We start from the raw sequence: 26,402 nt of genomic DNA on the forward strand, positions 1-26,402 counted from the left end.
ATAGGAGTCATTATATCAAGGATACATAGTGATTCAAAAAAAACAACAGATTCATATATTTTACAGTTATGTTATTTTCCTATTAAATATATTGTATCTGGGAAGATATTATTGATAGTTTAAATATTTTCTTAATGTTTGTGTTTAAGAGAATGTGAAAAGTGCATGATGCTGGTGGCTCTTACCTTTAATCCTAGCTACTCAGTAGGCTAAGAGAGAGATAGCCCAGACAGAGAAGTTTGGAAATCTATCTATACCCTGCAATTATCTATCTATACCTGGCAATTAAAACTTAGAAAACAACTATTTTATTTGGCTTTGAAAAATTAAGGAATTTCATAAAACATTCACCTATAGTTATTGGGAAACTTTTATTCTAAAGATTAAACAAGTCAGAAGTAGAGGTATAACACCAGCTGTGAGTGAAAAAGACCAAGCAATAAGCAAGGACCCAAGTTCAAACCCAGAAGTGACACACGTACGCACAAAAAATAAGAAATTTGATTTTAAGTGTAAGTTTTTACTAAATACTAAAATATCATTAAATTGAATCATCATTAAGTATGATTTAGAAATTAAATATTGACTTTGAGTATAATATATTCCTGGGGCAGGACAGGATTTTGTTTATGGTAGTCCAAGCTAGGCTGATTTTTGATCCTCCTACCTCATCCTCCCAAGTGCTAGGATTATGGGATTGCAGGGATGTACCATATGGCTAAAACATTTATACTTAATATTTGTAGGGTTTGATCATACAGTTTTTGGATACTCTTGACCATTTTTTTTCTTTGTAAAAATGGAGTTCCAATCTGTGTGTGTATGTGCGCGCACGTGCATGTGGATGTCCTATGTGAGACTGAACCCAGGGTTTTCCTTGAACATGCTAGGAAAGTACTCTACCACTAATCTACACTCCCCAGGCCCCCGTTTTTGTACCCCAATACTTTTTAGATAATAATCAACAAAAGTAAGATTACTCCATTAGTTACTCTGCATTCAAGTTATTAATAATTTTACATTTTTAAATTGACCAACATAGAACTAATGATTGTTTTATAATTCTGATGTATTTCATATACTTATATGTCTGGAAATAATATACACAAGTGGTCCTGCAGTTTGTATATAGCTCTATATAGTGGTTCAAGTAGAAAGATAGATATTGAATAATAACTAGTTTGCATATTATATGAATAATCACATTGTAATTAATTTATGCAAATGACTTATGGCCTAAACATTTTGTTAATCTATTAGTTTTCAGTGATCATCTGGTCCGTGTTTCTGTGGAAATTTCCCACCTAATATAAAAAACGAGTCCTCCTATCTCTTCCCTTTGCCCTCCTCCTTTTGCTTTCTCAAGTCTTCTTCCTTCCATTTGCAAACCCTTATTTTTCTTGTTTCAAGGGTTGAAAACCCCTAACTAGATCCTCCTAGATTTTGGGGGGAAAATGACCAGAGGCTAATCATGATTAGGTATGTTACACTTTAAGCCAACTAATAATGATTTCCTATGCCCTTTTAAAGACTGGAAACATAAGTTACTATATTCATAGTTATCTTTTTTGTCTTCAAATTGAGTCATTATAGGTAAATTGGGTCCCTACCCCTTTAAGTAGAAACTGCCTTGAGGGACTGATGGAACTTGGGACCTCTTCCAGAAGAACTTGCTGGTTCCCCCAGGAGTGTCAGTTGGGCCTGGGTGGGAAGAGAGGCCCAGGACAGCCACCATTGTGCCCCCCACATGAAACCTTTTTTATAGTCTAGTGATAAACCTGCCGTGAGTACTGAGATATATTTGAAGTGTTGGACTTGTCTCTCCCTTGTCCTAAGCATTGTTTATTACCTGAGAGGCAGTTGGTTTCTAGACACACAGGTACCCATCTTGAAGGTGACATTACGTTCAGTTCAGCCATTTTTTTTTTGATTCATTTGTTTTTCCTAGTTTGAAATTTTTAAGAGACTTTAATTACTTAGAGGATTATTGGGGAATTATGATGGAAAGATTTATTTCCTTTATTTGCTAGCAGATATATTACAAAAATACTTCTTTAACTCAGTATCTTTAAGAAATTGAGTTGAATAACAGAATTAGGTTTTTATTTTGATGCTTCTATTGAAGTCATTATGGATTGGTTTGAAACTATTTTTATATTGAGTCTGTCAAAAACATAGCTTAATTTGCTCATTCTTGAGAAATGGCATTAGTTGTATTTAAGTTTGTCTTTGGAATAGATGCTTTATATATACTACATGTTGGATAGTTCTTTTCAAATATTCAGGTTTTGTGAATACTTTTACAGCTGGTTATTATAATATAAAAACATATAAGCATTTACATTTTGCCCTCTGTTTCTGTAGGTTTTCAGATTCAGCCAACCTCAGATTGAAAAATCTTGAGAAAATAGCAATTGGCACCTGTACTGAAAATGTACCCTAGACAATATCGTATGACAACTATTTACACAACATTTATATTTATTAGATGCTATAAATAATAGAGTTGATTTGAAGTGTCAGATACTGCATAGGTTATATACAAATAGTATTCCATTTTATATAAAGGACTTTATAGTATCCTCAGATTGTGGTATCTGATGGGAAAACCAAGATCCCTGCAGATACCAAGGGTTGACTATGGACAAATAATATGTGTATATTCTGTTTCTAAATGCAGCTTCTATAGCTTAAATGCTTTGAATGCTGACAAAACTATGCGTATGATTGTAAACAAATGTAAAATAGCCCAAAATAATTGATATTAAATCTCCAAATTAAGAATTAAAGCCAGCAACATGTGGCTCACAACTATAATTCTAGCCACTCAGGAGGCTGAAACCTGAAGATTAGGGTTAACACATCCAAGGCAGCAAAATCCATTAGACACTTATCTCCAATTAACCACTAGTAAACCCAGAAATAGAGCTGTGGCTCAAGTGGTAAAGTGCCAGACTTGAGCAAAAAACACTACAGGACTGTGCTTAGGCCTTGAGTTCAAGCCCCAGTACCAGTGCGCGCGCGCGCGCACACACACACACACACACACACACACACACACACACACACACACACACACACACACACACACACACACACACACACACACACACACACACACACACACACACACACACTTTGTTTAATAAAAGATAAACGGTTCTGAATTACAGATGAGATATTTTCTGTTTAGTATAAAGTAGAAGTCCTGAATCCTAAAGAATAAACAATAATTTAGGCTTTCCAAAATTAACTTTTGCTCAGTGGAAGGGCCTCACATGCATGAGGCCCTGGGTTCAACTACTCAGCACCACATAAGCAGAAAAAGCCAGAAATGGTGCTATGGCTCGCGTGGTAAAGTGCTAGCCTTGAGCTGAAGAGCTGAGGGACAGAGTTCTGGCCCCATGACCCCCCCACCAAAAAAAAGGCAAAAAAGGATGTAATTCAAAATAGAATGTGAGTCTCTGGATTTAAACCCCAGTCCTTTCTTTCCCTACTCCGCCCCCCCCCCCACCAAAAAAAAAGATCACAGAATTTTAGACTAGGAAGGGAGCTAAGAGGTCATTTGATATTTGATTACTAACACCAAATTTTTTATAATGTTACATATACGGGAGAAGAGATTGATACCATTGAAATAATTTAGATGATGTTGAGGCTCTTCTAGGTAACAAGCAGTTAAAGTATAACTTAAAAACTGTCAGTGATAATTTTAAAAGATACATTTAGGTTAAACCTAGTAGAGCTTGTGAGTCACAAGTAAATATTTCAACTATGAAGGACTGATGTCATCAGGCAAAGTAAAAAATAAGCCAACTCATTTAATTTTACAGAAAAGAAAGGATCAGTGGTAAAGTCCTAAAATAAACTAGATGGCCAGTGTTTATTAACTTGAACATAATTCAAATGATACTGTAGAGCTAAAAAATATAATACTGTTTCCCCTTCTAGAAGTTTCATAGAATGCAAGAATACACAAAGAAGGAAAGTTTTAGGAGTCATCAGTAGTAGAAAAATGAGTCTTTAGCAGAAGGATGGAATCTTTATGCAGATATTTCATCCATAAAGCAGGTCTTTATGGATATTTGTCCTATTGGATTTGGTAATTAACTTTATGAACACTGAAAACAGGCTGTGCTGCCTAGAGCAAGCCATTAGGAGACGAGGACAAGATGAAAGGAAATAAATCAGGAAAAATGCAGAGCACAAATCCAGTGAAAGTTCTTGCTAGTTATTACAGTGAGATACCACCATGTCTATCAGTTTAGGGCTCATCCAACTTTGTCACCATTATGTGGTTATGTAATTGAGGGCTCATATTTTCATAGGATACACTTCCAATACTTTATATATCAAAGGAGACTTAGTCATCATTTCACGATTTTCTAAAAGGAATTAATTATTGTAGACAGTGCTCTGAAAATGTCAATAATTATTTTTATCCACTATTTTAGATGCTCTTTTTTTATTAGGAAATAATTTTTTCTATAGGTCCACTGGAAAGTCTTAGAAACCTAATTATGAATTAAGCATATATAGTAAAGTTACTATAGAAATTCATTACAGTTTAATTTTGCTTCAGAGTATAAAATTGACCAAGCAGTGCTACCTAGTAGGCAGTAAAATTTTATGCAATTCTATTTATTTGATACTGTGTTTAACTGTTAAAAAAGAAAACAGACTCCCAAGAGTTCCAAGTGCTGAGAAATTACATTTCTCCCTCCCTCCCCATCTCTCTCTCTGTGTATGTGTGTGTGTATGTATGTATATGTATGCATGTATGTATGTATGTATGTATGTATGTATGTATGTATGTATGTATGTATGTATGCCAGTCATGGGACTTGAATTTAGTGCATGGACGCTATCACTGAGCTTTTGTGTTCACTCGACCACTTGAACCTGTAGCTCCCCTTCTGGCTTTTTTGGTGGTTAATTGAAGATAAGAGTCTCATGGACTTCCCTGCCCAGGCTGGTTTTGAACCACAATCCTCTGATCTCAGCCTTCTAAGAAGCTAGAATTATAGGTGAGAGCCATTGGCACCCAGCCCATTTCTACATCTTATGTTTGAAGAAAGAATTAGTTTTTCCCTCAGTAATTTCATTAAATAAAACATTGAAAATTTAATAAACTGAAGTGAATTTTAGTGAATACCAGCATCAACAATAATTTAATACTTTTAAGTTGTTTAGTGTCTTAAAACAATTAAAAAAATTAGAAAGTCATTTGTTGTCTGAAGTGAAGCACGCACTTTTGCATCAGTACCACAAGGTGGCAGAATTGTTTCTTTTAAAAAAAAATACAGTAAATCCTTGTTATCTAAAAATGAAGTTTTCCATGTGGTTAAATTTTATATATTAGAACTTTTAAATTTTAACTTTTTTTGATAGAAAGCTTTCTAAACTACATTCCTTATTCTCCTGATTTCTTAAGTAATAGAACCTAACCATTCTCAGTGAGTCATTCAAATGCAGGTTATTGGATATGATTTAGATGGACTATGGATAACAATTGGAAGGAGTGGTCCTTTGCTCTTAAAAGCTGCTAGCTAGCATCAGCTTGCTTTTTGCTTATCTCATTACTTTTTCTGTTAGAAGTAAAGTGAATCTTGTTAGTGCCAGACAGTTTCTTGTGTGGTAAACCATGCCTGCTTTCTGCAAAATTTAGTAAGTGAAGACAGACCTTGCTTTTTTCCTGAGCCTACAGTGGGGTGGTGACAGGGCATTTGGAGAAGAAAATAAACTATGATGTTTTTAATGTTTTTCACCTAGGCCACCCTGGTAAAGGTGGCACCTGTGAGGAATAGAATCTTGTAATCATGAGGAATATTAGAAGGTAATGCAAGTACTTGTGGAGCTTTAAGAAATGTTCCCTGTAATAATCTTGTGGTTTCTGAGGTAATGTAATTTGCATGGAGGAGATAATGATTATAAAGCTTATGGCCAAATGTCAATCTTTTGTGTTCTGATGATTAGAGAGCTGTTCCACAGCATCTGGCCCCACTGTTGGTGATAAGAGAAACACTGAGTTTAGTCTGTAGTATGTAGATGCTGCTTTCCAGAGCCTCTCTCTCCCTTCCCATGTAATATCCAGGGCTATAGTTCTAGATAATGCACTGTGAAAAATAGGACAGTAGGGAAGCTTCCTTCCTTCTCTGTTTCCTTCCTTTTTCTAATCTTTTAAATGATATGACACATAGAATCTCTTGGACCTAAGTCTCAAGATGAGACAGTAGAGCTTCACACACACACTGATGGTGCAGTTGAACTCTGCTCATTAGAGGCAGAGGAGGAGAAGGAGGAGGAGGAGGAGGAGGAGGAGGAGGAGGAGGAGGAGGAGGAGGAGGAGGAGGAGGAGGAGGAGGAGGAAGGAGGACATGATTTCCACAGCCGTCTCATACTTTCCTGGCTTTCTGAAATGTTCATCAACGGTGCTTCCAGTTTTTCACTTGTATAGTTTTGCACAATTGTAAGTAACAGAAATAATTACAGATTTTGTTCCCCCTATCTTGCATTTCTCTCGGCTTGGGTAATGGAGAATGGTTATAAGTGCTCCAGAAGGGCTTGCCAGGAGCGAAAGTTATAAATGAGCTTCACCCAAATGGGTACTAAAGCATAGACACTTGATTTTTCTACTTAGCTTACCCTGGCAACATCTTTTTATTTTATTTTAGCTTCATAGTGGAGGAATAAATGGCACTCTTATGACTGAAATATATGGTACATTTCCTTAGTTTGTGCCTCTACAATAAATATACTTTCTGGCCCAGTAACATTACTTTTTTACTTTTTACTTTTTAGTAAAATAATCCTATTAAAGATTGACAAACTGGTTTAGTGGTCTACATAAAATGTTTGTGCTTTAAAACACAGCCTATACCGGCTGTGTTGCCTTAGGCAAAGTTTTGTGTTAACTGTACACTGAAACTAAATTAATTCTTAACTTTGAGATTACCAAAAGGATTAGATGCAAGAGCTTGATTTGTATTAAGAACATTCTTCATGTTATGCCAAAAGGTTAGGAACTATTAGCAAAAGCAGCTTGTTTGATGTATTGTGTAATTTAAGCATTTGATTCTAATACATCTAGAATCCCATTAAAATATTTAAATAAGTTACTCATGATTAAATATTTTCTCCTTTAAATGCTGTTTAAGACACATTTACTTTTTGCATTGTAATTGACTGTATAAGAAGCTAGAGGTGTCAAGGACGGGTATGTTATAGATCTTGTCTGTTTGTTACAGTTTTCAGATTAGGACATAACCTGTAGGTTGTCTGTTATCATTAAAGGACTTGTAATTGAAGAGGCAACAGGCATGAGACTGTTTAAGAAAATTAAAGTGAGGGGTTGGGAAAGTGGCTTAGTGGTAGAATGCTTGCCTCTCATGCATGAGGCCCTGGGTTCGAATTCCTCAGCACCACATAAGCAGAAAAGGCCAGAAATGACTCTGTGGCTCAAGTGGTAGAACACTAGCCTTGAGCTGAAGAGCTGAGAGATAGTGCCCAGGTGGAAAGCAGGGCATATTTGCTTGGATCAAGCTGGAGAGAGATTGGAGCCAATTTGCCCAGTTGGGATGACATGGCAGTCAATTACAATATTTGCTTTGGGGCAAAGGTGGTAGCAGTAGAAACATAGTAGTGGAAGTCAGAGAGATTGTTAGTGTAAAATTAGCCAGATACAACAATTTGAAATGAGGTTAAGAAAAAAATTATGTAAAATTTTTGTCAGGAGCAGAAAACTTAAATACAGGACTATGATCTATAGGAAAATAATGTCTGTGCATTTAGTGTTCTGTAAATTCTTTATCATAAGAGAGATAATGTTACTTGATTTAAAACTCAATAAATGGAAGGCACTATTGACTTTGAGCCTGATTTATAGGATTTGACTAGGATCACACAGGATAGTGCTTCCAAAATACTGGGTAAATCTGAACTTACTTGTTCTAGATGGAAGGTATCTTAAATAAAGGGGTTAAAAGCACAGACCTGTGTGGGTCTACATCTTGAAATCTAGATCCATTTACCATTACCTAGTTGATCTATCTCTCTGTGTCCCAGCCTTCTTTAACCTTAGAGTTCTACAGTAATAAGATAATGCATACATAAAGGGTGCTCGGCATGTTATGAATGCTACATAAATGATAGTGCTTTTGTTGCCCATTTCTGAAAATTCTAAGTCACAGGTTTGGCAAATAGGCTCAAGAAATCTGTATTTTATAAATATTCTCATTGCCATTCTGATTACCAGGTAGTTGCAACCTATTTTTCTGCCTCCCTCTATAGAACTGTATAGTTAAACCACTCTATGCATTTTTATCCTTTATTTTGACCACTCAAGAAATTTTTACGTGGCAGGTGCTGGTTGAATGTGTTAAGTCTTAAATGGAATGCTTAAATCCATTTAATCCCTCCAAAACTAGCTCTCAGCTTCCATCCTCCTCACTCCCATTCCAAGGTCCCCTCTCAGTGAATTGAAGAATACAGGTCCTAGTCCTTAGTTAGGTACCAGCCCTTCAGACTGTCTCATCTAGAAGCTTCCATTTGTACTCCTTGTTCTTGGTACTCACTCTTTGCCTGTGGTCATTAATAGACACTACTTGAGATGGAGTCTCATGAACCTTTTTTTTTTGCTCAAGCTAGCCTTAAACTGAATCATCTTTTCTGGCCTACAGGTTAGGTAGGGTTACAGGTTATAGGTTAAAATTACAGGGTGACAATGTTCTCAGACACTTTGTATTCATATACTGTTTTGTAGAATGGGAACATCTTTGTACAAACACTTAAAGATAATAAAATTTAAAAAGCTTAAAATATTTAAAAAAAAAAAAGATTACAGGAGCACTATGCCCATCAAAATTGCAGGTGTTTTTATGGATAAATAAGATCAGATGTGTGTTTTGTTTCTATTTTACTTTTGTTGTGCTCCCCCTTCCCTCCCCCTCCCCCTCTGCCCAAGACCTATTTTCCAATCCTCTGATTGTGGCAGTTCTGATCTAGTGGTTTGTATCCCTGGCTTCCCATTTAAGTCACCCACACAAAACCCTTAAATCAGAATCTTGAAGGGATTGGCCTGAACATCTGTTTTTATTTATTTATATTGTTATTATAAAGGTGATAAACAGACATAGGGGTTACAGTTACATAAGTCAGTTAGAGTATATTTCTTTTTGGACAGTGTCATTTCTTCCCTCCTGAGCATCTATTTTTGAAAAGCTTCCTTCTTGATGTCAAAATTGAGCCAAGGTTGAGGCCTCCTGACTTAGTCTCATCACTGTCATATCCTTCCATGCCCTGCTACAAAGCAATGCTTCATGCATCTGAAGTAAATGTAACTTGCCTACTCCAGCAAAGCTTTGGGGTCAATAAGGACAAAATGTTTCCTGGGAGGCCCTTGTATTCCTATCTCTGTTTATATTTTTCTCTTGTCATTCCCACATTTCCCATGTTAGGTCAAGGTCCTCTATTACTTACTGCCCTAGGACTATAAAAATTCCCTTAAGAATGCAAACATTTCTTCTATGCCAAAATGTATATATTTCTGTACACCTTCTGTTCCTGGAAAATTGTGTGCTAAAAATATTACTGGGGGCGGGGGAGAGCTAGGGGTAGCCACAAAACCTGCATAGCTTCATAGCCAGAGCACTCAGGAAAAAGAAAATGGTGCCAGCTCTATATAGCTGTAAGCTCTAATGGTAGATATTAAAAGTACACAGAAACAGAGTGAAATGCCAGCAACATAATCCTAGAGCAGAGGTTGCAGTTGTTGAGCTAACACAGGGGTGGTCCTGGAGCTCCAAGCCAGTGCACTGCATAGAGGTTGGGTGTAGGCCCTTGTGTAACCCAGCAGGAACTACCAGTGGATGCTTGCCTTTAAATTTGGTCATTAAGTTTTGTTATATGCAAACGAAAGGAACTTGCTGTTATTCTATCAGGGGGACTAAAAGCTCTCTCTTCCACATATTCTGCAACCCTGTGCAACTTTTGTGTTAAACTGACTTTTCATTTTTTCATTTACTTAATCAATTAGCCTCTGGAAAATTAATTTGCCACCCAGAAATGTGTGATTTAGCAAAGGGAAGGAAGGGAGGGAGGGAGGGAAAGAGGGAGAAAGGTAGGTGGATGGATGCATTGATAGATACATAGATAGATGTGATGTTACTTAGGATCTTTCTTTACTACCAGATTGTGAGTTCCATGAGGCCAAAGATGGCATTTGATCAGTGAGTGGATGGCTTAGAGAAAACTTCTCTAAAGAAAATGGTAGGAGTGATATGTACAGTGAATGTCCTTTATAAAAATAGAATGATAAAAGTACTATATATAATCTAAGGGAAAGCTGAATAAGTTAAAGGAAGAAACACTGTTGGCTTTGTTAAAAGTCATGTTTTAACAATGATGGTTTATGCATAGCTTTTAAAATACATTATTGTCTGTGTTGCTATGTAGCCATTACCATGAAGTTCCGTATCATTAGACAACAATAGGATTTATTATCTTAATGTCTGAGGGTCAGGAATTTGGGAGTAGCTTAGCTTGATGGTTCTGGCTCAAGATCTCTCAAGGGGTGACAGTCAAGATACCAGCTGGGGCTACATCACATGCAGACCTGATACTGGGCCTGGAAGGTCCTTCCAAGATGGCCCATTGTCATGGCTGGAGAGGATACTGGCTCTTGGCAGGAAGCTTGTCAGTTTTTTGCCACATAGAACTCTCCACAGGGCCGCACAAGGGCTGGGCTATAGGACACAATAGGAGAGTGTGTTCAAAGAAGATGCAATTGAAGCCTTGTACTTAGCCTTAGACACTACACACCATCACTTGTTCAGCATTTTTCTCAGGTCAACACTGCTCACACGTGTAGGTACCAGGAAGGGAGGATCATTGGAGCCATCTTAAAGGCTGGCTGTTGGTTACACATTTGCCTTATAGTTGTCATCCTAGGATCTGTAATCGTCCTTCATCTTTTCTTTCAGTTAACATGTGTTTTTCATACTGCCTATTTAGTTTTGGTGAGTGTACATAACTCCTTAGTTTCTTTTGCTTATAAACATGAATTCACTTTAACATATTTTGAATATCCTGTGCATAGGTAGGCATGTTAAATTGTTGGTATATTCAGAATATGAAAATGTGAGTTAGATATATACATGTGAAATACCAATTGGCACAGTAAACTGTATAGAAAAGTCTGGTTTTCCTTTGGTTTTGCTTTCATTGTTTGATCCATCATTCTAGTAATCTTTGACAATGTTTTGCATTACTATATTTGTATTGCAGATAGGGTTTCTTTAAGCCTTTTTCTCCTTTATCTTAATAGTAAATAAACACTAATTGTAAATATTTTTATGACATTCCCTAATCAAAATACACAAATTTAAGGATTTAGACAATCATTTTAAATATTAAAAGACAGTAGTACTTTCTTTGTAAAACTCTAGAAATCCAACCGTTAATCTGATTTTATTTGCACTGGCCCATCCAAGTCCAAGTGCACAGTGTTATACTAACAGGCTGAGTGGTCACCTTTACTTTTAAGTCAGTACCAAGCGTATAGCCACAGAACTGCAGTTTAGCTAAGGCTAAATGCATAAACCATCATCCTGGACAGACTGACAAGTAATACACGTGTGTGAAGTTTGTGAATATATCCAGTTAAATTTGATATGTACGTATGAAAGCATTACCACATTTAAAAGAAGTGTTCCACCCAAAAGACTGAGGCAGGAGGATTGGGAATTTCAGACCAGCCTGGCTTTCCCTATAGATAACCTATCTCCAAAAACCAAACAGAAGTTTCCATTGACCTTGTACTAAAATTTATAATTTCAGGAAATGTCATGTGGTTTTATGCCCATTTACTTTTCCCTTGTGTTTATACATAGATGCTTTTGTTACTTTTGTAAGTAAAATTGGCCTCTTTGAATGAATGTGTGAGAAATATAATAAAACTTTAGGTTTTTTAGGTCAGAGTTAGAATTCAGATTAATTCAGATGGAAGGAAGGACTAAACAATTTAGTACATAGCTAGCCAGTGGCATTGAAAAGAACAACATGTATAAATGATTTTTTTGTTTCTCAAGCTCTTAGTGATTTTAAGTAGCCTGCATCAAATTGGTTGTAATTATACATTAGCTTTCAGCTTTCTCAAAGATGAATATTAAAAAAAATTCTAGACATCATTTCAGTGGACTGACATATGGTGCTTTGTTCTTACTTTTTGTTCTCCTATAGCTTTGTAACTTTTTTAACTATTCTCTTTCTTTTTTCTCCAATGCTGTGAGATTGAACCCAAGCCTCATGCATGGTAGAAAAGTGCTCTGCCACTGAGCTATACCCCCCAGTCTAATTTTTTTTATACTTTTTTTTTTTTTTTTGTCTGTTGGTTAAAACAGAGTTTACCCATATAATCCAGGCTGGCCTGGAATTTTTGGTCCTTAGCTTTTCTAGGGATTACTGTGGTAGACTACGATGCCTGGTTTATATATGTTCTTTAAGATCCAGATAAAATACTTTAAATAACTTTTAATATTTTATAGTTCACAATGGATGTTTAAATTCTGTCTATATACATTGATATTATGTATGATATGTGTTTATTCATGTTCAATTTGTATTCACTTTTGTTGGCAGGCTTTTAAATGATTTGCCGGGGTAAATGGTCCATATAACTCAAAGTCTGTGGGCTAGGGTATGAATATCTTAAATGTTGGCTAAGTCTGAGCATAAAGGACTGAGAGGCTTATTAGAAATATGTTATTGCCTCTGCATTTTGTTGGGCAAAATCTGCTCTGCTAGTTTCATAAAAGATTAAATGAGACTACTGTGATGTACTTTGTATTGCCATTTTTTATTGCCCAGTATATTTAGAAAAACCCATGAAAAAAAAGTGTGATCTTACAAAGCATTTTAAAACCAGGTGCTTCATTAAGTTCTTGTTCTCCTGGAGTAACGTTCCTTTATGTGATGGGGAATCCAGGTGTCACTGGTCTCAATTATTCTTACTATGTAAAGGCTTCTATATGATATATAGAAAGACGTAGAGATTTTTTTTTCGGTGCTACTGGGGATTGAATCTAGGACCTGGACCATGCTACCACATGAGACACACCCCCAGCTGTGTGTGTGTGTGGTGTGTGTGTGTGTGTGTGTGTGTGTGTGTGTGTGTGTGTGTGTGTGTGTGTGTGTGTGTGTGTGTGTGTGTGTGTGTGTGTGTGTGTGTGTGTGTGTGTGGTCTTATTTATTGTAGTAGATTCAATTGAAATGATTATTGTAAACTTGGCTGCTATTAAACCACTTCTCCTCTCACTGTGAGTGGAGATCCTTATAAGACTGGGCTTGTGGTCATGTTTTGTCCTCGCTCTTACTGGGAGGCTGCCCGCCAGAGCTGGGCAGACCTCTCCCCACTGAGCCCTTTCCCTGCAGGCAGTGTTGATATTAGATAGTTTGCTCCAATTAAAGTTTTCCGGCTCCTCTTTTCCCCCAGAATTTTTACTATTGCCTGGGGTTAATGTGCTATGGGGTACATTTCAGATACCTTAACATTGTTTTCAAGATTGGAATGGGGCTGGAAGATCTCTGAATGAATACTCTTCCTTCATTTCCCACCATTCTGCAGTCCTTTCAAGTGTCCCTACGTCTCAGGCCCTTTCCACAAAAATGCTTTGACCTCCTACCTCTGTTTGGATGTGCTGTTTGTTTTCCTTCATGTGTTTATTCTCTTGTTTTGCGATCTTAAGATTTAATTTAGGAGGAAATCCTTTTGTGAGACTTTCCTTCCAAACCCCCTTTCCTGCCCTGCCCTCAGTTTCCTCCTCCTGGATTCTTATGGCTGGCACCTGCCATAAGCGATCATACTTCTTAGTTTGCCCTGTAATTATTGCTTACAAGTCTGCCTTCTAGACTCTACCCTCCTTCCTGGGTAAGTACCCTGATGTCAGACAGATGTGTCCTCCTCAGGCACAACTGCTGTTTATGTTCCGATGCCTTGAGAAAGACGTTGGTCCCTACAGGCCACCCGGGGTATACCTCATATAGCTCATTGTTGGCTTTATGTTGCATTCTTCTGGGTTTTTTTCACATATGTTTTCTTAGTGTCTCCATTCATTGGGGAGAATAAATATTTCATGGTTTAACTTCTTCTGACAACTAATAGTGTCCTGATGAATCTCCCTTTTACCCTGGTGGCAACCTCCCTTGCTAGCCTGTCAATCCATTTCCATCACCCTCCACTCAGTTTTTTGTTTTTTGTCTTCCTTTTGAAGTTTGACTTTAATGTCAGTATTGAACCTCTTTTCTCTGCCTACTCTTTCCCTGAAAAGGAAAAAAAAAAAGCCAAGTCTGGCTTTTGGCCCTTGGAAGAGGCCTTGTTTGAATTTCACATGCATCCCCTCTCTCTTCTCATTAAGCAGTTCACCCACTAGGGTTGGGACAGGTAGGAAGAAAAGAGGCAGGTGTCTGTGTACCCAAGTTGTAATATTCTGCTTCTTGGTGTTGGTTACAGCTGTTTTTCTGTTCAATGGGCCATTGGAAGTTCTCCAGAAAACCATTAAGTCACTTGGTATTAGAGATCTGATCTATCAATTTATTTTCTGCTTCCTTCATATGAAATGACCACTGTGCTGTTTTACCCAAAAGACTCCTGTCTCAGGAAAGACTCCTGAAATATAGTTCAATCCCAGTTATTTTCTATAGTGAATACTAGACCTATATAAAGTACATGTTTTTGCCAAGCCAAATGACTGCTCTAGGGGTATGTGATCTATTGGTTCCATTATCTCTTTCCTGCATATTTCTGAAGTAATTTTACCTAATCCTATGAATATTTACCTGACTTTATGAATAGTTATAATTTGATGCCCAGTCAGCCTGTTTTGTATCCTAACAGCTGAAGAGAACCAGCTCACCAAGAGCTCACTATTATCACCTAAACTAGACCTAGACACCTTGTACCAGTTTGTGAGGCTCATAGACCACCTCTGGACCTTGATTTGGTTTTTAGATTGTCTCCCGGCTGGTTTCTGTACGATGGGTGGTTTGAGATGATTATTGTGGTTGCATTGAGATCAGCAGAGGTTGGCACTTTATGATCTTTTTACCCTTCTAGTTCTAATATTCTTGGGTTTTAGATCTCTGTACATGGATCTGAAATTTCTGGTCTGTGTTTCTAGAGCACAGTGTATTGAATGAGAAGTTATCTCTATGCCCCGTCTTAAAATTAATTAGATAAAACCTGGACACAGATTTGTCTTTGACTATCCATTTCCAAGCCTAAGAATAAGTCTGCTGGAATTAAATCATCTCTTAGCTTCATTTTATCTAAAACATAAATATTGATTTTTATTTTTATTAGCATATATTAAATTACAATAGAAGTTTCATCATGACATTTCCACACATGCGTAGAATGTATCTGGATCATACTTACCCTTCTGTTACTCTCTTAAGCACCCCTCTTGCCTTCCTTTTTTTCCTAACCCTTTCATCTCCCTCCCATGGCATGAGATTTTTGAAATAGAAAACCATAATTGGGACACTTCTTCAGATTTTAATATAGAATATTATTTAGATTCTAAATCTGTGTTCCCTTTTTTGTCCATAGCTCTTGATTTTCATAATCAGCACCACTATTTAGCAGAAGTGGTGTTCGTGGAGAAATTTGGCTGCAGAATGATTATTCTTGTGAAGATGAAAAATAAAACCATATTTACCATTTGAATCCTCTTGCTTAGAGGCATGGGGGAGAGTTGTCTCATCTCCTGCCCTGGCTACAGAACTCCCACTGCAGCTGTCCTCTTGAGCAAAGTGTTTCTCACTGTCTTTGAAACAGGAGGATCAGGGTCGGGTGGGGAGAGAATGTTGAGTCTTTCAGCATGTGTGTATTCAGAAATGGTTTCATTAAATAAGGCAACGAGAAAAAGGAATATACAAACAGCCATGAGAGAATTAAAGGTTGTTTTTAGAATTCTAATAATTAGCTATCATAAATGTTAGAGAAAAGCACAGAAAAGATATACTTTTAGAGAAACATGTACTTGATATAGGTATAAAAATAAATATGAAAAATTTACTGGCACCTTGCTAGAATTTTTTAAATTTTCATACTTGAAGCAAATATTTATTTTCTGTCTTTTAACACAAATGGGACTTAGGGATGCCAGTAACATCAATATAGCTGTTACTTCTTTTGCAGATTAATAGTCAAATGTAACAGCTTTGAGAATGAAGCAAATGGTAGTTTAAAGTTTAAGTTCAGCAATTTACTTTCTATAATCATAGAATAATTAATTGATTGTAAAATAAGCATTTAATGTCTTTTACTGTGAAGATATACATATCTTTGGTTTATGTCTTTAGTAGTACTTCTTTTCCTTTTTTGCTTATTCTTTAAAATATTTTTAATGTTTTCAAGGTCACATGTCTAGACATCTAGTCAAGTTTATAGAAACAGAAGGTGGAATGGCAGTTACCAGGGGCTGCAAGAAGGGGAGATGGAAAGTTGTTTGGATCGTTTTTATTTCCACAAGATGTAAAAATTCTGGATTTCTGGTTTATAACAATATAAACATACTTAATCCTACTGAATTGATTGTATATTTAAAGAGTTGAAATAGAATTCCCATGATGTGATTTCTTTCCTACAATAGAAAGAAAGTGTATACATATATAAAGGTCAGTAGAATAAAGTAGAAAAAAAAATAGGAGTTTCTTTTTTACACCCATTCTTCCTAGTATACTACAGTATATTTGAGATTCATTCATTCTGTTACGTGTATTAGTGCTTCATTTCTTTTTTATTGCTGAGTAGTAGTATTTTGTTATATGGTTTATCAATTTTTCATTTCAATGATATTTGGGTTGTTTCCAGTTTGGTATAATTGTGATAAATCCACAATAGACTTTGGTGATTACGTTTTTATTTCTTTTGAGTTAATAACTTGAGTTATTCTGTTTTCTGTAATGGTATCTTATATAGTTTTAGTTTACATGTCTGTAATGATTAATAATGTTTAGCATTTTCCCATTTGCTTACTGTCCATATATACTTCATAAGAGATTTACTTTGATAAAATTCAAAGTTTTCTCTTAAGTGTTTGCTCATTTGCCTATTATCTGGCTATTATATTTTGAGTTCTTTATGCCTTTTATCAGTTATATGACATGCAGTATTCTTGTAGAATTATATTCAAAGAACAGACTTCTACTTATTTATTTATTTGTTGGTTGTAAGGGCTGAACTCTGGGCCTGGGTGCTGTCCCTCAGCTTTTCAGCTCAAGGCTACTTGAGCCACAGTGCCACTTCTGGCTTTTTTCTGCTTATGTGGTGCTGAGGAATCAAACCCAGGGCCTCATACATGCAAGGCAAGCACTCTACCACTGAGCCAACTTCCCAGCCCAAGTCTTCTACATTTTGATAAGTCTAATTTGCTTGAATTTTTTTCATGGATCATGCTTTTGCTGTCTTATCTTAAGAAATCGTTGATAACCAAGCAGTAAATTATTTCTTGTTTTCTTTTTCCTTTTACTCTTTTATTACCATGTATTATAGAAATAGGTTTCATTGTAATATGTCTATGTGTGCCTAAAATGTACTTCTATGAAATTCATTCCCTCTATTGCTCTTTTCTTATTCTCCTCTTCAAATAACCTTCAGTGGGTTTATCATTCTATTTCATCCTTGCATATGAAGTACTTCAGTCATATACACCAGCACCTTCACCCTCTCCTTTTTCTTACATTTTCTTATAGGAGATTTATAGTTTGAGATTTTATATTTAGGTCTATGATCAGTTAGAATTTCAGGTTAAAAGCCTTTTCCTCATTTTTCTTTCTAAACATATTTTGATTTATATTTGAGTTGACATAAAATTAATATGAATTCATTGATATAACATTGTTTTGAAGTTCATGTATGTGTTGTGGATAAATACTTAGCTGAAGTATTTAGATAATTACTCTAGCTATTTAACAAATGCATTACTTCACCTAATTAACATTTTAATGTAATACCTAACATCCACTCAGCATTTTCAAAAGAACACTGTCATCACTAACTGAAATTACTATGCTGTATACAAGAGATCTCTTGAACTTATTCCTCCTGTCTTGTGATTAGATAGCCTTTGACCAACATCCTCCTCTCTCCCCACCACCCTAGCTCTTAATCACTGTTCTACTCTACTTTTGTGAGATCAACTATTTTAGATTGTACATACAAGTGAGATCAAGAAGTATTTGTCTTCCTGTCTCTGGCCTATTTTGTTTAATAAAATATCCTCCAGTTCTACTCATGTTGCAAATGGTAAGATTTTATTCTTTTCTAATAGTTGTATATTTTGTTGTATATGCATCACGTTTTCTTTAGCAGGCAATCTTGTGGTTTTATTGGCTTAACCAGGTAACCATATTTAAGAGGAGGTGACCTGGGAGTCCCTAAACCTCTGTGATTTGGCTAAGTGTGGAGTGAGTGACCCACCTTATCTGTTTCCTTGGAAATTACTAGTACTGTTGGCTGAATCAGATCAGCTTTGGTGAATACACAGGCCTGCCTCTATAGTTCTATCCTTCTCCATGTTTGATACCAAGATGCATCAGTGAATGAAATGGAATCCATTGGCAGACAACAGCCAAATGCCCCCAATCTCACATGGCCAAGCTTTCTGCTGTCTTTCACATTACTCAGCCAAGAGATCTTATCCTCTTCCCAGTGAGTGAAAGTGGCTTATTTTATTCAGGCTTTTCAGAGCCTTTCCCACTCTATCAGCAAGTCTTTGCTGATACCTGCTTAGGAACAATATTTACAAAGTGGTCTGGCAGATAGAAAAAGCTTTCTAAGTACTTCCAACCATTTGTGCTTCTGACCCACTGGGTTATTTCTACAGCCTTTACCTCCATTCCTTCCTTCCAATCCTTTAGCTCTTTTTTCTTAAAAAAACTGTTTTCTTAGTTTCACATACAAATTCAATTTTAAGGGAGTCTAGTTCATTAAAGATAGGGAAATACTAGATTTCTAATCATTTTTGGTTGCATATCCTTTGTCTCAGTAAATCCCCTGAAATATACTCTCTCTCTTTTTCTCTCTCTCTCTCATATCCAATGATCTTTCTTGTAATTTTATTTTTAAAAAATTAGAAGGAATACAAAGTATTGAAAATAACCAAAATGTTTCTCAATATATATAGCTAAAGAGAGACTCTAGTTGCTTCTATTTGCTTCTTTGCTTCAGAGGGTGGGCAGCTGAAAAGATTGAAATAAAAACATAACTTATCTCTTTATGTTCAAGAACAATGTGAAAAAATAGAATTCTGTTAATTCAGTAAGCTTTTAAAATGCCAACTGGGAATTTTAGGTGGTTCTCCTCCTCCACTCCCTACCCTTCACAGTATTCAGGATAAACCCAGGACATTGTTCATGCTAGGCAAGTACTTTACCACTTACCTCCATCTCCAGTCCTAGATTTATTTCTTCGTATGACCTTAAAGTCTTTTTTTAAAAAAACTCTTTCATAACTGAAGACAGAATTCAATACCCTTTCATCTGGAGTTGGCATTGTTAAAATATGCAAGTGGACTATTGAGAGTTTCAGAAATATGTTTAACATTCAAAATATCAAGTAGTTAGTAATAATGCTATTTAGAATGTGTGGACATGGGGACCACATGCCTGTAGACTTAACTCTAACTTTAAACTTCCACTTACTGTGTGCCTTTCACTTAAAGAATGAATGTCTCCGAGAAGGTTTATGTCACCTAATATACATTAGCTATCTGTTTACAATGTTATTATTTATTTTTACAGATACTGAGGTTGAACTCAGGACCTTGTACTCTTTACTAGGCAGGTGCTCTACACTTGAATCATACCTGCAGCACAAAAGCCCAACATGACCTTATAATGAAAAGGAATCTTGTTTTATATATTGTTATACTTTGGGTTTGTGTTGTTTTGCCTGTCCTTGGGCTTGAACTAAGGGCCTGGGCTCTGTCCCTGAGCCTCTCTGCTCAATGTTAGCGTTCTACCACTTGAACCACAGCACCACTTCTGGCTTTTTCTGCTTATGGTAGTGCTGAGGAATTGAACCCAGGGCTTCATGCATGCTAGGCAAGCATTCTACCACTAAGCCACATTCCCTGCCCTCTACTTTTGTTTTAACCCAAAAGAGAATTGCCTTAAACATTGATCATACTTGGTTATTCCTAACATCCCACCTTGGGCTATATAAAGTCTGCAAAAATCATTTAGTACATAAAGGTTCAGATGTATGGGTGTGGTGGGCTAGGAATAATATTTTGAATATCTAATTGGCCCTTTAAGAACTTACTCCACCCTTGCAACAGGTTCTAAAACGAAAGACCTGGCTTTCAATGGTGGATCAGCTTCAAAGACTGTCTAAAAGAACTGATGTCAGTTTAGGAAAGGATGTCTTAGAAAGAGAACATTTATTTAGCAGAAGTGTACATGTGTGCATGTAAGTATGTAGGAAGGTAGGGTATGTTTACAGTCATGAAATTATGAAATTTACAAGCAAATTTTCTGTTGGAATTATTTTTGATGCTACAACTTGCCTATGGATTGTTTTTTGTTTTTATAATATTCTGCCATTAGAGGGCAGTATTGTAGAGCTTAAATTTTTGTTTTCAAGTGTTCAGCAAACTATTGTATAATAATCAAGCAAACTTGTAGCCTTGTATTTTTAGTTTATTAAATTCTAACCCTAATAGATAGTTCTTTGCAAGTTTTTAATTACTACAGTCAGTTCTGTCACAGGTTAAGCCCTTCTCTACCCAGATCTCTTGATTTGGGGTTGTTGAAAGGAGTTATAGGTCAGTGTGACTCTAAGGTGGAGTAGAAGTGAGCCTGCAGAATTTGACTGCTGAAGTCTGTGTGTGTGTGTGTGTGTGTGTGTGTGTGTGTGTGTGTGTGTGTGTGTGTGTGTGTGTGTGTGTGTGCTAGTATTGGGGCTTGAAATTGTGTGTGTGTGTGTGTGTGTGTGTGTGTGTGTGTGTGTGTGTGTGTACTAGTACTGGGGCTTGAAATTGGGTGCTGTCCCTGAGCTCTTCTTTGCTCAAAGCTAGCGTTCTACCACTTGAGCCACAGCTATACTTCCCAACTTTAGTGGCTAATTAGAGATACAAGTCTCTGGGATTTCTCCTGCCAGGGCTCTCTTTGAACCGTGATCCTCAGAACTCAGCCTCCTGAGTAATTAGAATTACAGGCATGAGTCATTTATACCCGGCAAATGCTGAACTTTGAACTCCAATGAATCCTTCTAACTGGTTCTGTACCCTGTGAATGGGGCAAGAGAATACCTTCAGAGTTTGTACGCTTTGAACACATGTGTGATAGAATTTTTATAGGATTCAGTATTGAAGGAATTGCCACTTAACCTCCAAAAACTTGCCTTAGGAACTTGGTGAAAATAGAGCTATAATTTAGCGTTCTACCTGTGGATTGGCTTGTCCAGCAGTTAATAGAAGGCATAATTACTTCTAGGGAAGTAAAATTTAAAGGCTTATTTTTCTTGGTGACATTTGGGGAATAATCCCAGGGTTTCATCCTATAAAATCCTTTAATTCTATTTTATATGCTTAGCAAAAGAATTTTTGTTGTTGTTGCTTGATTTTATTTCAAAAAGTAACTGATAAAAGTTGTGTCAAGGTATCTCAAAAGAAGCAGTTTTAATTTTCCATATACTATTTATCCGAATTTTAATAAGCATTTTTGCGGTATAGTTATTATCGTTATAAATAAAACCGCCTGTAAAATGCTCCCATTGCTGCTGCCTGTAAGCACCAGATAACTGAAACAGAGACACTCATTCCTGCTGGTCCCAGGCGGTGGGACTGGGCATGCCCAGTAGCTCCGACGGTTCTGGTTGCAAATAGGAAGCTTTCTCTGTCTGCAGCCGCGGGAACCGGCCGGCCGCTCGGGAGACCGGGGTCTGGCTCCCTTAAACGTAAGCCGTGCGGGACACAGGTGGTACTTCCAAGGGAGACCCCCCCTCCCCCTCCTCACTTTCCTCTCCGTAGAGGCGGTGGTCCTGCGTTCCCAAGCGGTGGAGGCCGCGGCGGCCCGCGCCCAGCCCCCAACGTGGCCTAGCCGGCCCGCCGGCAGCCAGCGGGACTGGAGACGTCGGGCGGGGGAGGCCGGAGCGAGGGGCGGAGGGCGGGCCAATCGGCGCGGGCCAATCGGCGCGGCTCCTCCCCGCCTATATGTTCCCGGGGACCCGAGCCAGTCCGGAGCGAGTGCAGCCGGCGGCGGCCGAGTGGAGGTCTGAGCTGCTCTGGGATTCCATCTCCCGGTCGCCAGACCCCAGACGCTGCGTTTCTTTAAAGGAAGCCTGCTGTCTCCGCTCCCTCCTTGGCTGCAGAAAGCTAGCAGGTTTTAGCCGGCTCAAGCAAGGCTGCCCGTGTTCCCTCTTTTTTCCACGCGGGTGTTTTTGGCTGCAATTGCATGAAATCCCAATGGTGTAGACCAGTGGCGATGGATCTAGGAGTTTACCAACTGAGACATTTTTCAATCTCTTTCTTGTCATCCTTGCTGGGAACTGAAAACGCCTCTGTGAGACTTGACAATAGGTAAATGTTGTCTGGGATAGTTTCTTTACATTTATCCAGGAGAACCTTGTAATGATGCAGGTAAAAAGATAGCCAGGCGAATTCCTTTGTCCATTGCTAGGGGATTACTGTGACATGGATTTGCTTTTGAAAACGTTCAGAATAGCCTTATGTTCACGGGTCTGGCCAGAGAACAGGCTTTCCCACATTATGTAATTTAGCTCTTTGTGGTTCACTAAAATAGGGAAATGCCTGGATATCCATTAGTAAGAGAGTGGCTAGTATTTTCTGGAGGATTATATATTTCATAGCTTGAAAAACATCCAAAACAGTGATAGCCGTAAAATCGGCGAATGGGGGGGGGGAGAAAAACTATCTTGGATGTTTAAAATAAATTCCATTTATCGATGATTTATCTTTATCCTTTCTCTTCTCCAGCTCCTCTGGTGCAAGTGTGGTAGCTATCGACAACAAAATCGAGCAAGCTATGGTATGTACTCATTACAAATCATCTGTGCTAACCGTGGGCACGGTACAAAAAGCCGGCTGCCGGGGGATGGAACCCGCGGGTCCCTGGGCTGGCTGGGCGTGCGGGGGCTCGCCGCCGCCGCACATTCAGAGATGCCGGTGCTCTCCCCTGCCTGCCAGCGGGCAGCCGCATCCCAGGGCTGCCCCATCCCTCCCATGGCCGCCCACCCCGGGGTGGGCGGAGAAGAGGCCCTGGGGGTTTTAACTGCCCACCGCCCCCCCCCTTTGCCCGAAGGGTTTCGCCTCTCAGCAGGACCTTTTCAGGCTCTACCCCTTTGTGGTGGGGCTGTGCCGGGCCCAGCTCCCCGTCCGTGGGTCCTCAGCAGCCTTCGGGGATGTGGCTTTACCTGTAATCCCAGGGTTCCACTAGAGAGCGGGGAGGAAGGAGGACCCTGGGAGTGGAGAACTCGGGAGAAGGGCCTTCCAAGACCGCCCGCGCGCGCGCGCGCACACACACACACACGCACACACACACACGCACACACACACCGCCCCCCCCCCCCGCTCTGTGCCGCTGCACCCCGAAGGACACGAGGAGAAAAGTTTGGTATTGCCAGTCTGCGCCTGGATTTCTCCCTATTTTTTATTTCCGCCTCGGCCGTTCTTTGTTATTGGAGCAGCGCCTGTGGCTCTTCTCACGGGATTCTCTGCCCACTGTTGCTAGGCAAACTCTGAACCTTTAATTCGGAGCTATAAATAACTCGGCCTTCCATTGGCTGCGACGTCTGCCCAGGTTTCTGTGATGTCAGCTTAATCTCGAAAGGGAGGGGGGTGAGGGGGTGAGGGAAGAAAATGCGGCAGCACGCTCGGTAGGAACTGGCTGCAGCCGGTGCTGGGGGAGGGAGGGAGGGAGGGAGGCGGGAGGCGGGAGGCGGGAGCCGGCCTGGGCGGGGACTCGGCGGCGGGGAAGCAGCCTCGGGCCCTGCCGCTGGACTGCCCGTCCAGCCGGGCGGCCTGGGCGGCCCGGCCCTGCCGGAGGGCTGATCCCTGGAGCCCTGGCGTAGGTTGCCATCTGGATAGAAAAAAAGTGGACTGTGCTTTCCTGGCTGGTGTCTACAGGGAAGTAAGATTCTGTCGGTCGTGGGGCTTGATCTCGGGGTCTGGGCGCTGCCCCTGAGCTCTTTAACTCGAGGCGAGCGCTCGACCACTTTTGAGCCACAGCGCCACTTCCGGGTTTCTAGTGGTTTATTGGAAGTAAGAGTCTCACGGAGTTTCCTGCCCAGGCTGACTTTGAACCGCGATCCTCCGATCTCAGCCTCCCCAGTAGCTAGGATTACAGGCGTGAGCCACCGGCGGCGCTCAGCTCAGAAATAAGGATTTTTAGCTTCATCACTTACACATTGACCCGAAGTATTGTGCAGTTGTGATTCTACTCCGATGTCTCCAGTGCTTTTCATGAACCTGGAAGACAGACTATATAGTTAGACGTATGTAAAAAGGAATATTAATGCTTTAGAAATGAAGAGAACAGGAGATAGTAAAGTCAATCCTCTTTAGTAAGTTAAATCCTTTCTTTTCGTCTTCCTTTCAGGATCTGGTGAAAAGCCATTTGATGTACGCAGTTAGAGAGGAAGTGGAGGTTTTGAAAGAGCAAATCAAAGAACTAATAGAGAAAAATTCCCAGCTGGAGCAGGAAAACAATCTGCTGAAGACACTGGCCAGTCCTGAGCAGCTCGCCCAGTTTCAGGCCCAGCTGCAGACTGGCTCCCCTCCTGCTACCACGCAGCCACAGGGGACCACACAGCCCCCAGCCCAGCCAGCGTCCCAGGGCTCAGGACCAACCGCATAGCCGCCTATGCCCCGCAGAATGCAGAACTGGCTGCTGCTGTCAGAACTGAACAGACCGAGAAGATGTGCTAGGGAGAATCCGCCTCCACTGTCACCCATCTCATTGCTCGCTGCAAAAGAGACGTGAGACTGACACATGCCATTATCTCTTCTTTCCAGTATTAAACACTCATACGCTTTTGGCTTGAAGAAATTTACTAGTTGGGTGAATTAAAGGTTAATCAGAGAATTAGAATGGATGTTTCCTGTGCAGCTTGGCAGATACCTGAGGAATGGTTTAATTGATGCTGAGGAGCTGTGTGCCTTTCCAACCCCTCCTGCTGCCTACCCCCTTCCAACAGTCCTCTCTGCTGCCTGCATCTTGTGCTCCATGGGGCTAGGAAGTGTGGGTTCCTCCTGGACTTTGGGCTCTGTGGTCTCCTCCCCATGAGGAACTAAAAGAGAGGCCAGAGACAAACTAAAATGAGGGTGGATGCAGTCATTGTACAAGTTGACGACTGTCACCAAAGTCCATAAAAAACAACAAAATAGTACTGTGCCTCTTTTCTGAAACATCGAATGACACAAAACTATTAATGACAAACGGTGACAGGTAGCTGGGACCTAGGCTATCTTACTATGAAGGTTGTTTTGCTTATTGTATATTTGTGTATGTAGTGTAACTATTTTGTACAATAGAGGACTGTAACTACTATTTAGGTTGTACAGATTGAAATTTAGATGTTTCATTGGCTGTCTGAAGAGGTGTGGATTGTCTTTTCTAGAGAGATCAACATAAAAACTGCGATATGACAAAAAAAAATCACACCTGAAGAAATTTTTAAGAATTTGGCACAGTTTAGTCACTTTGTGTATTTTGAAATGTAGCTGCTGAATATCCTGAAGTGAATCCCTGTTCACTGAAGTCTTTCCATTGAGCTGGTTGAATACTTGGAATAATGATCAGTCCTAGGTAATGAGTGGATTTCCCAGTAGGAGTTTCTGCATATTACCTGTATAGTAGTTATATGCATATGTTTCTGTGCATGTTCTCTACACAGTTGTAAGGTGTCACTGTATTTAACTGTTGTACTTGTCAACTTTCAATAAAGCATATAAAATGTTGATAAACAAGTGTTTTCACATTACAGTGTTAATATAATTGAAGCCATTTCCGTAACTCCAAAGAAAAAATTGAAAAATGGTTCAGCAAATAAAATCTTAAAGGGACGCCTGAAGCATGCTTTAAAAGTAAGAGGAAACCAATATTCAAATTGTTAAGCTAAGAGAAAAGTGGAGGGATGATTCAGTTTTTAACTATTGCATGTCTTGAGCAAGTTGCTTTACTCTGTGAGCTGAGAATTAAAAAAGATAAGGTCTTAAATTCTTCAATGGCTTTAAACGTATGAGTCCTGAAACCCTAATCTTGAACTAAGAGGAAATAAGCCTTATACTGGGTATAGTCCCAGTTACCACCAAAAGATGGAGATTAGAGTAGTTGAATTCCATTTTCACTTTGGGTTAGGATGTCTTTCCTAGGGTAAAATG

At 39.0% G+C, this 26,402-nt stretch overlaps 1 protein-coding gene across 4 annotated transcripts in view; it reads left to right on the plus strand.

Moving 5' to 3' along the window:
* Tsc22d1 (TSC22 domain family member 1) overlaps nucleotides 1-25,988 on the plus strand; it is a 92,866-nt gene extending 66,878 nt beyond the window's left edge. Inside the window, exons 1-3 of one of the 4 annotated variants that reach the window (XM_070028451.1) lie at nucleotides 1,739-1,783; nucleotides 22,998-23,049; nucleotides 24,619-25,988. In XM_070028451.1, the coding sequence (XP_069884552.1) occupies nucleotides 23,047-23,049; nucleotides 24,619-24,876 (261 nt within the window). In that variant the 5' untranslated portion in view covers nucleotides 1,739-1,783; nucleotides 22,998-23,046 and the 3' untranslated portion in view covers nucleotides 24,877-25,988. Of the gene's footprint in view, nucleotides 1-1,738; nucleotides 1,784-21,905; nucleotides 21,959-22,237; nucleotides 22,581-22,997; nucleotides 23,050-24,618 lie in introns of those variants that run through there. The other 3 variants (XM_070028450.1, XM_070028449.1, XM_070028447.1) reach the window with 3 other exon arrangements.
* Nucleotides 25,989-26,402: the final 414 nt, after the last annotated feature.

Source organism: Dipodomys merriami, unplaced genomic scaffold (genome assembly GCF_024711535.1).
Source record: "Dipodomys merriami isolate MVZ:Mamm:240054 unplaced genomic scaffold, mDipMer1.0.p SCAF_192, whole genome shotgun sequence".
NCBI classification, from domain to species: Eukaryota; Metazoa; Chordata; class Mammalia; order Rodentia; family Heteromyidae; genus Dipodomys; species Dipodomys merriami.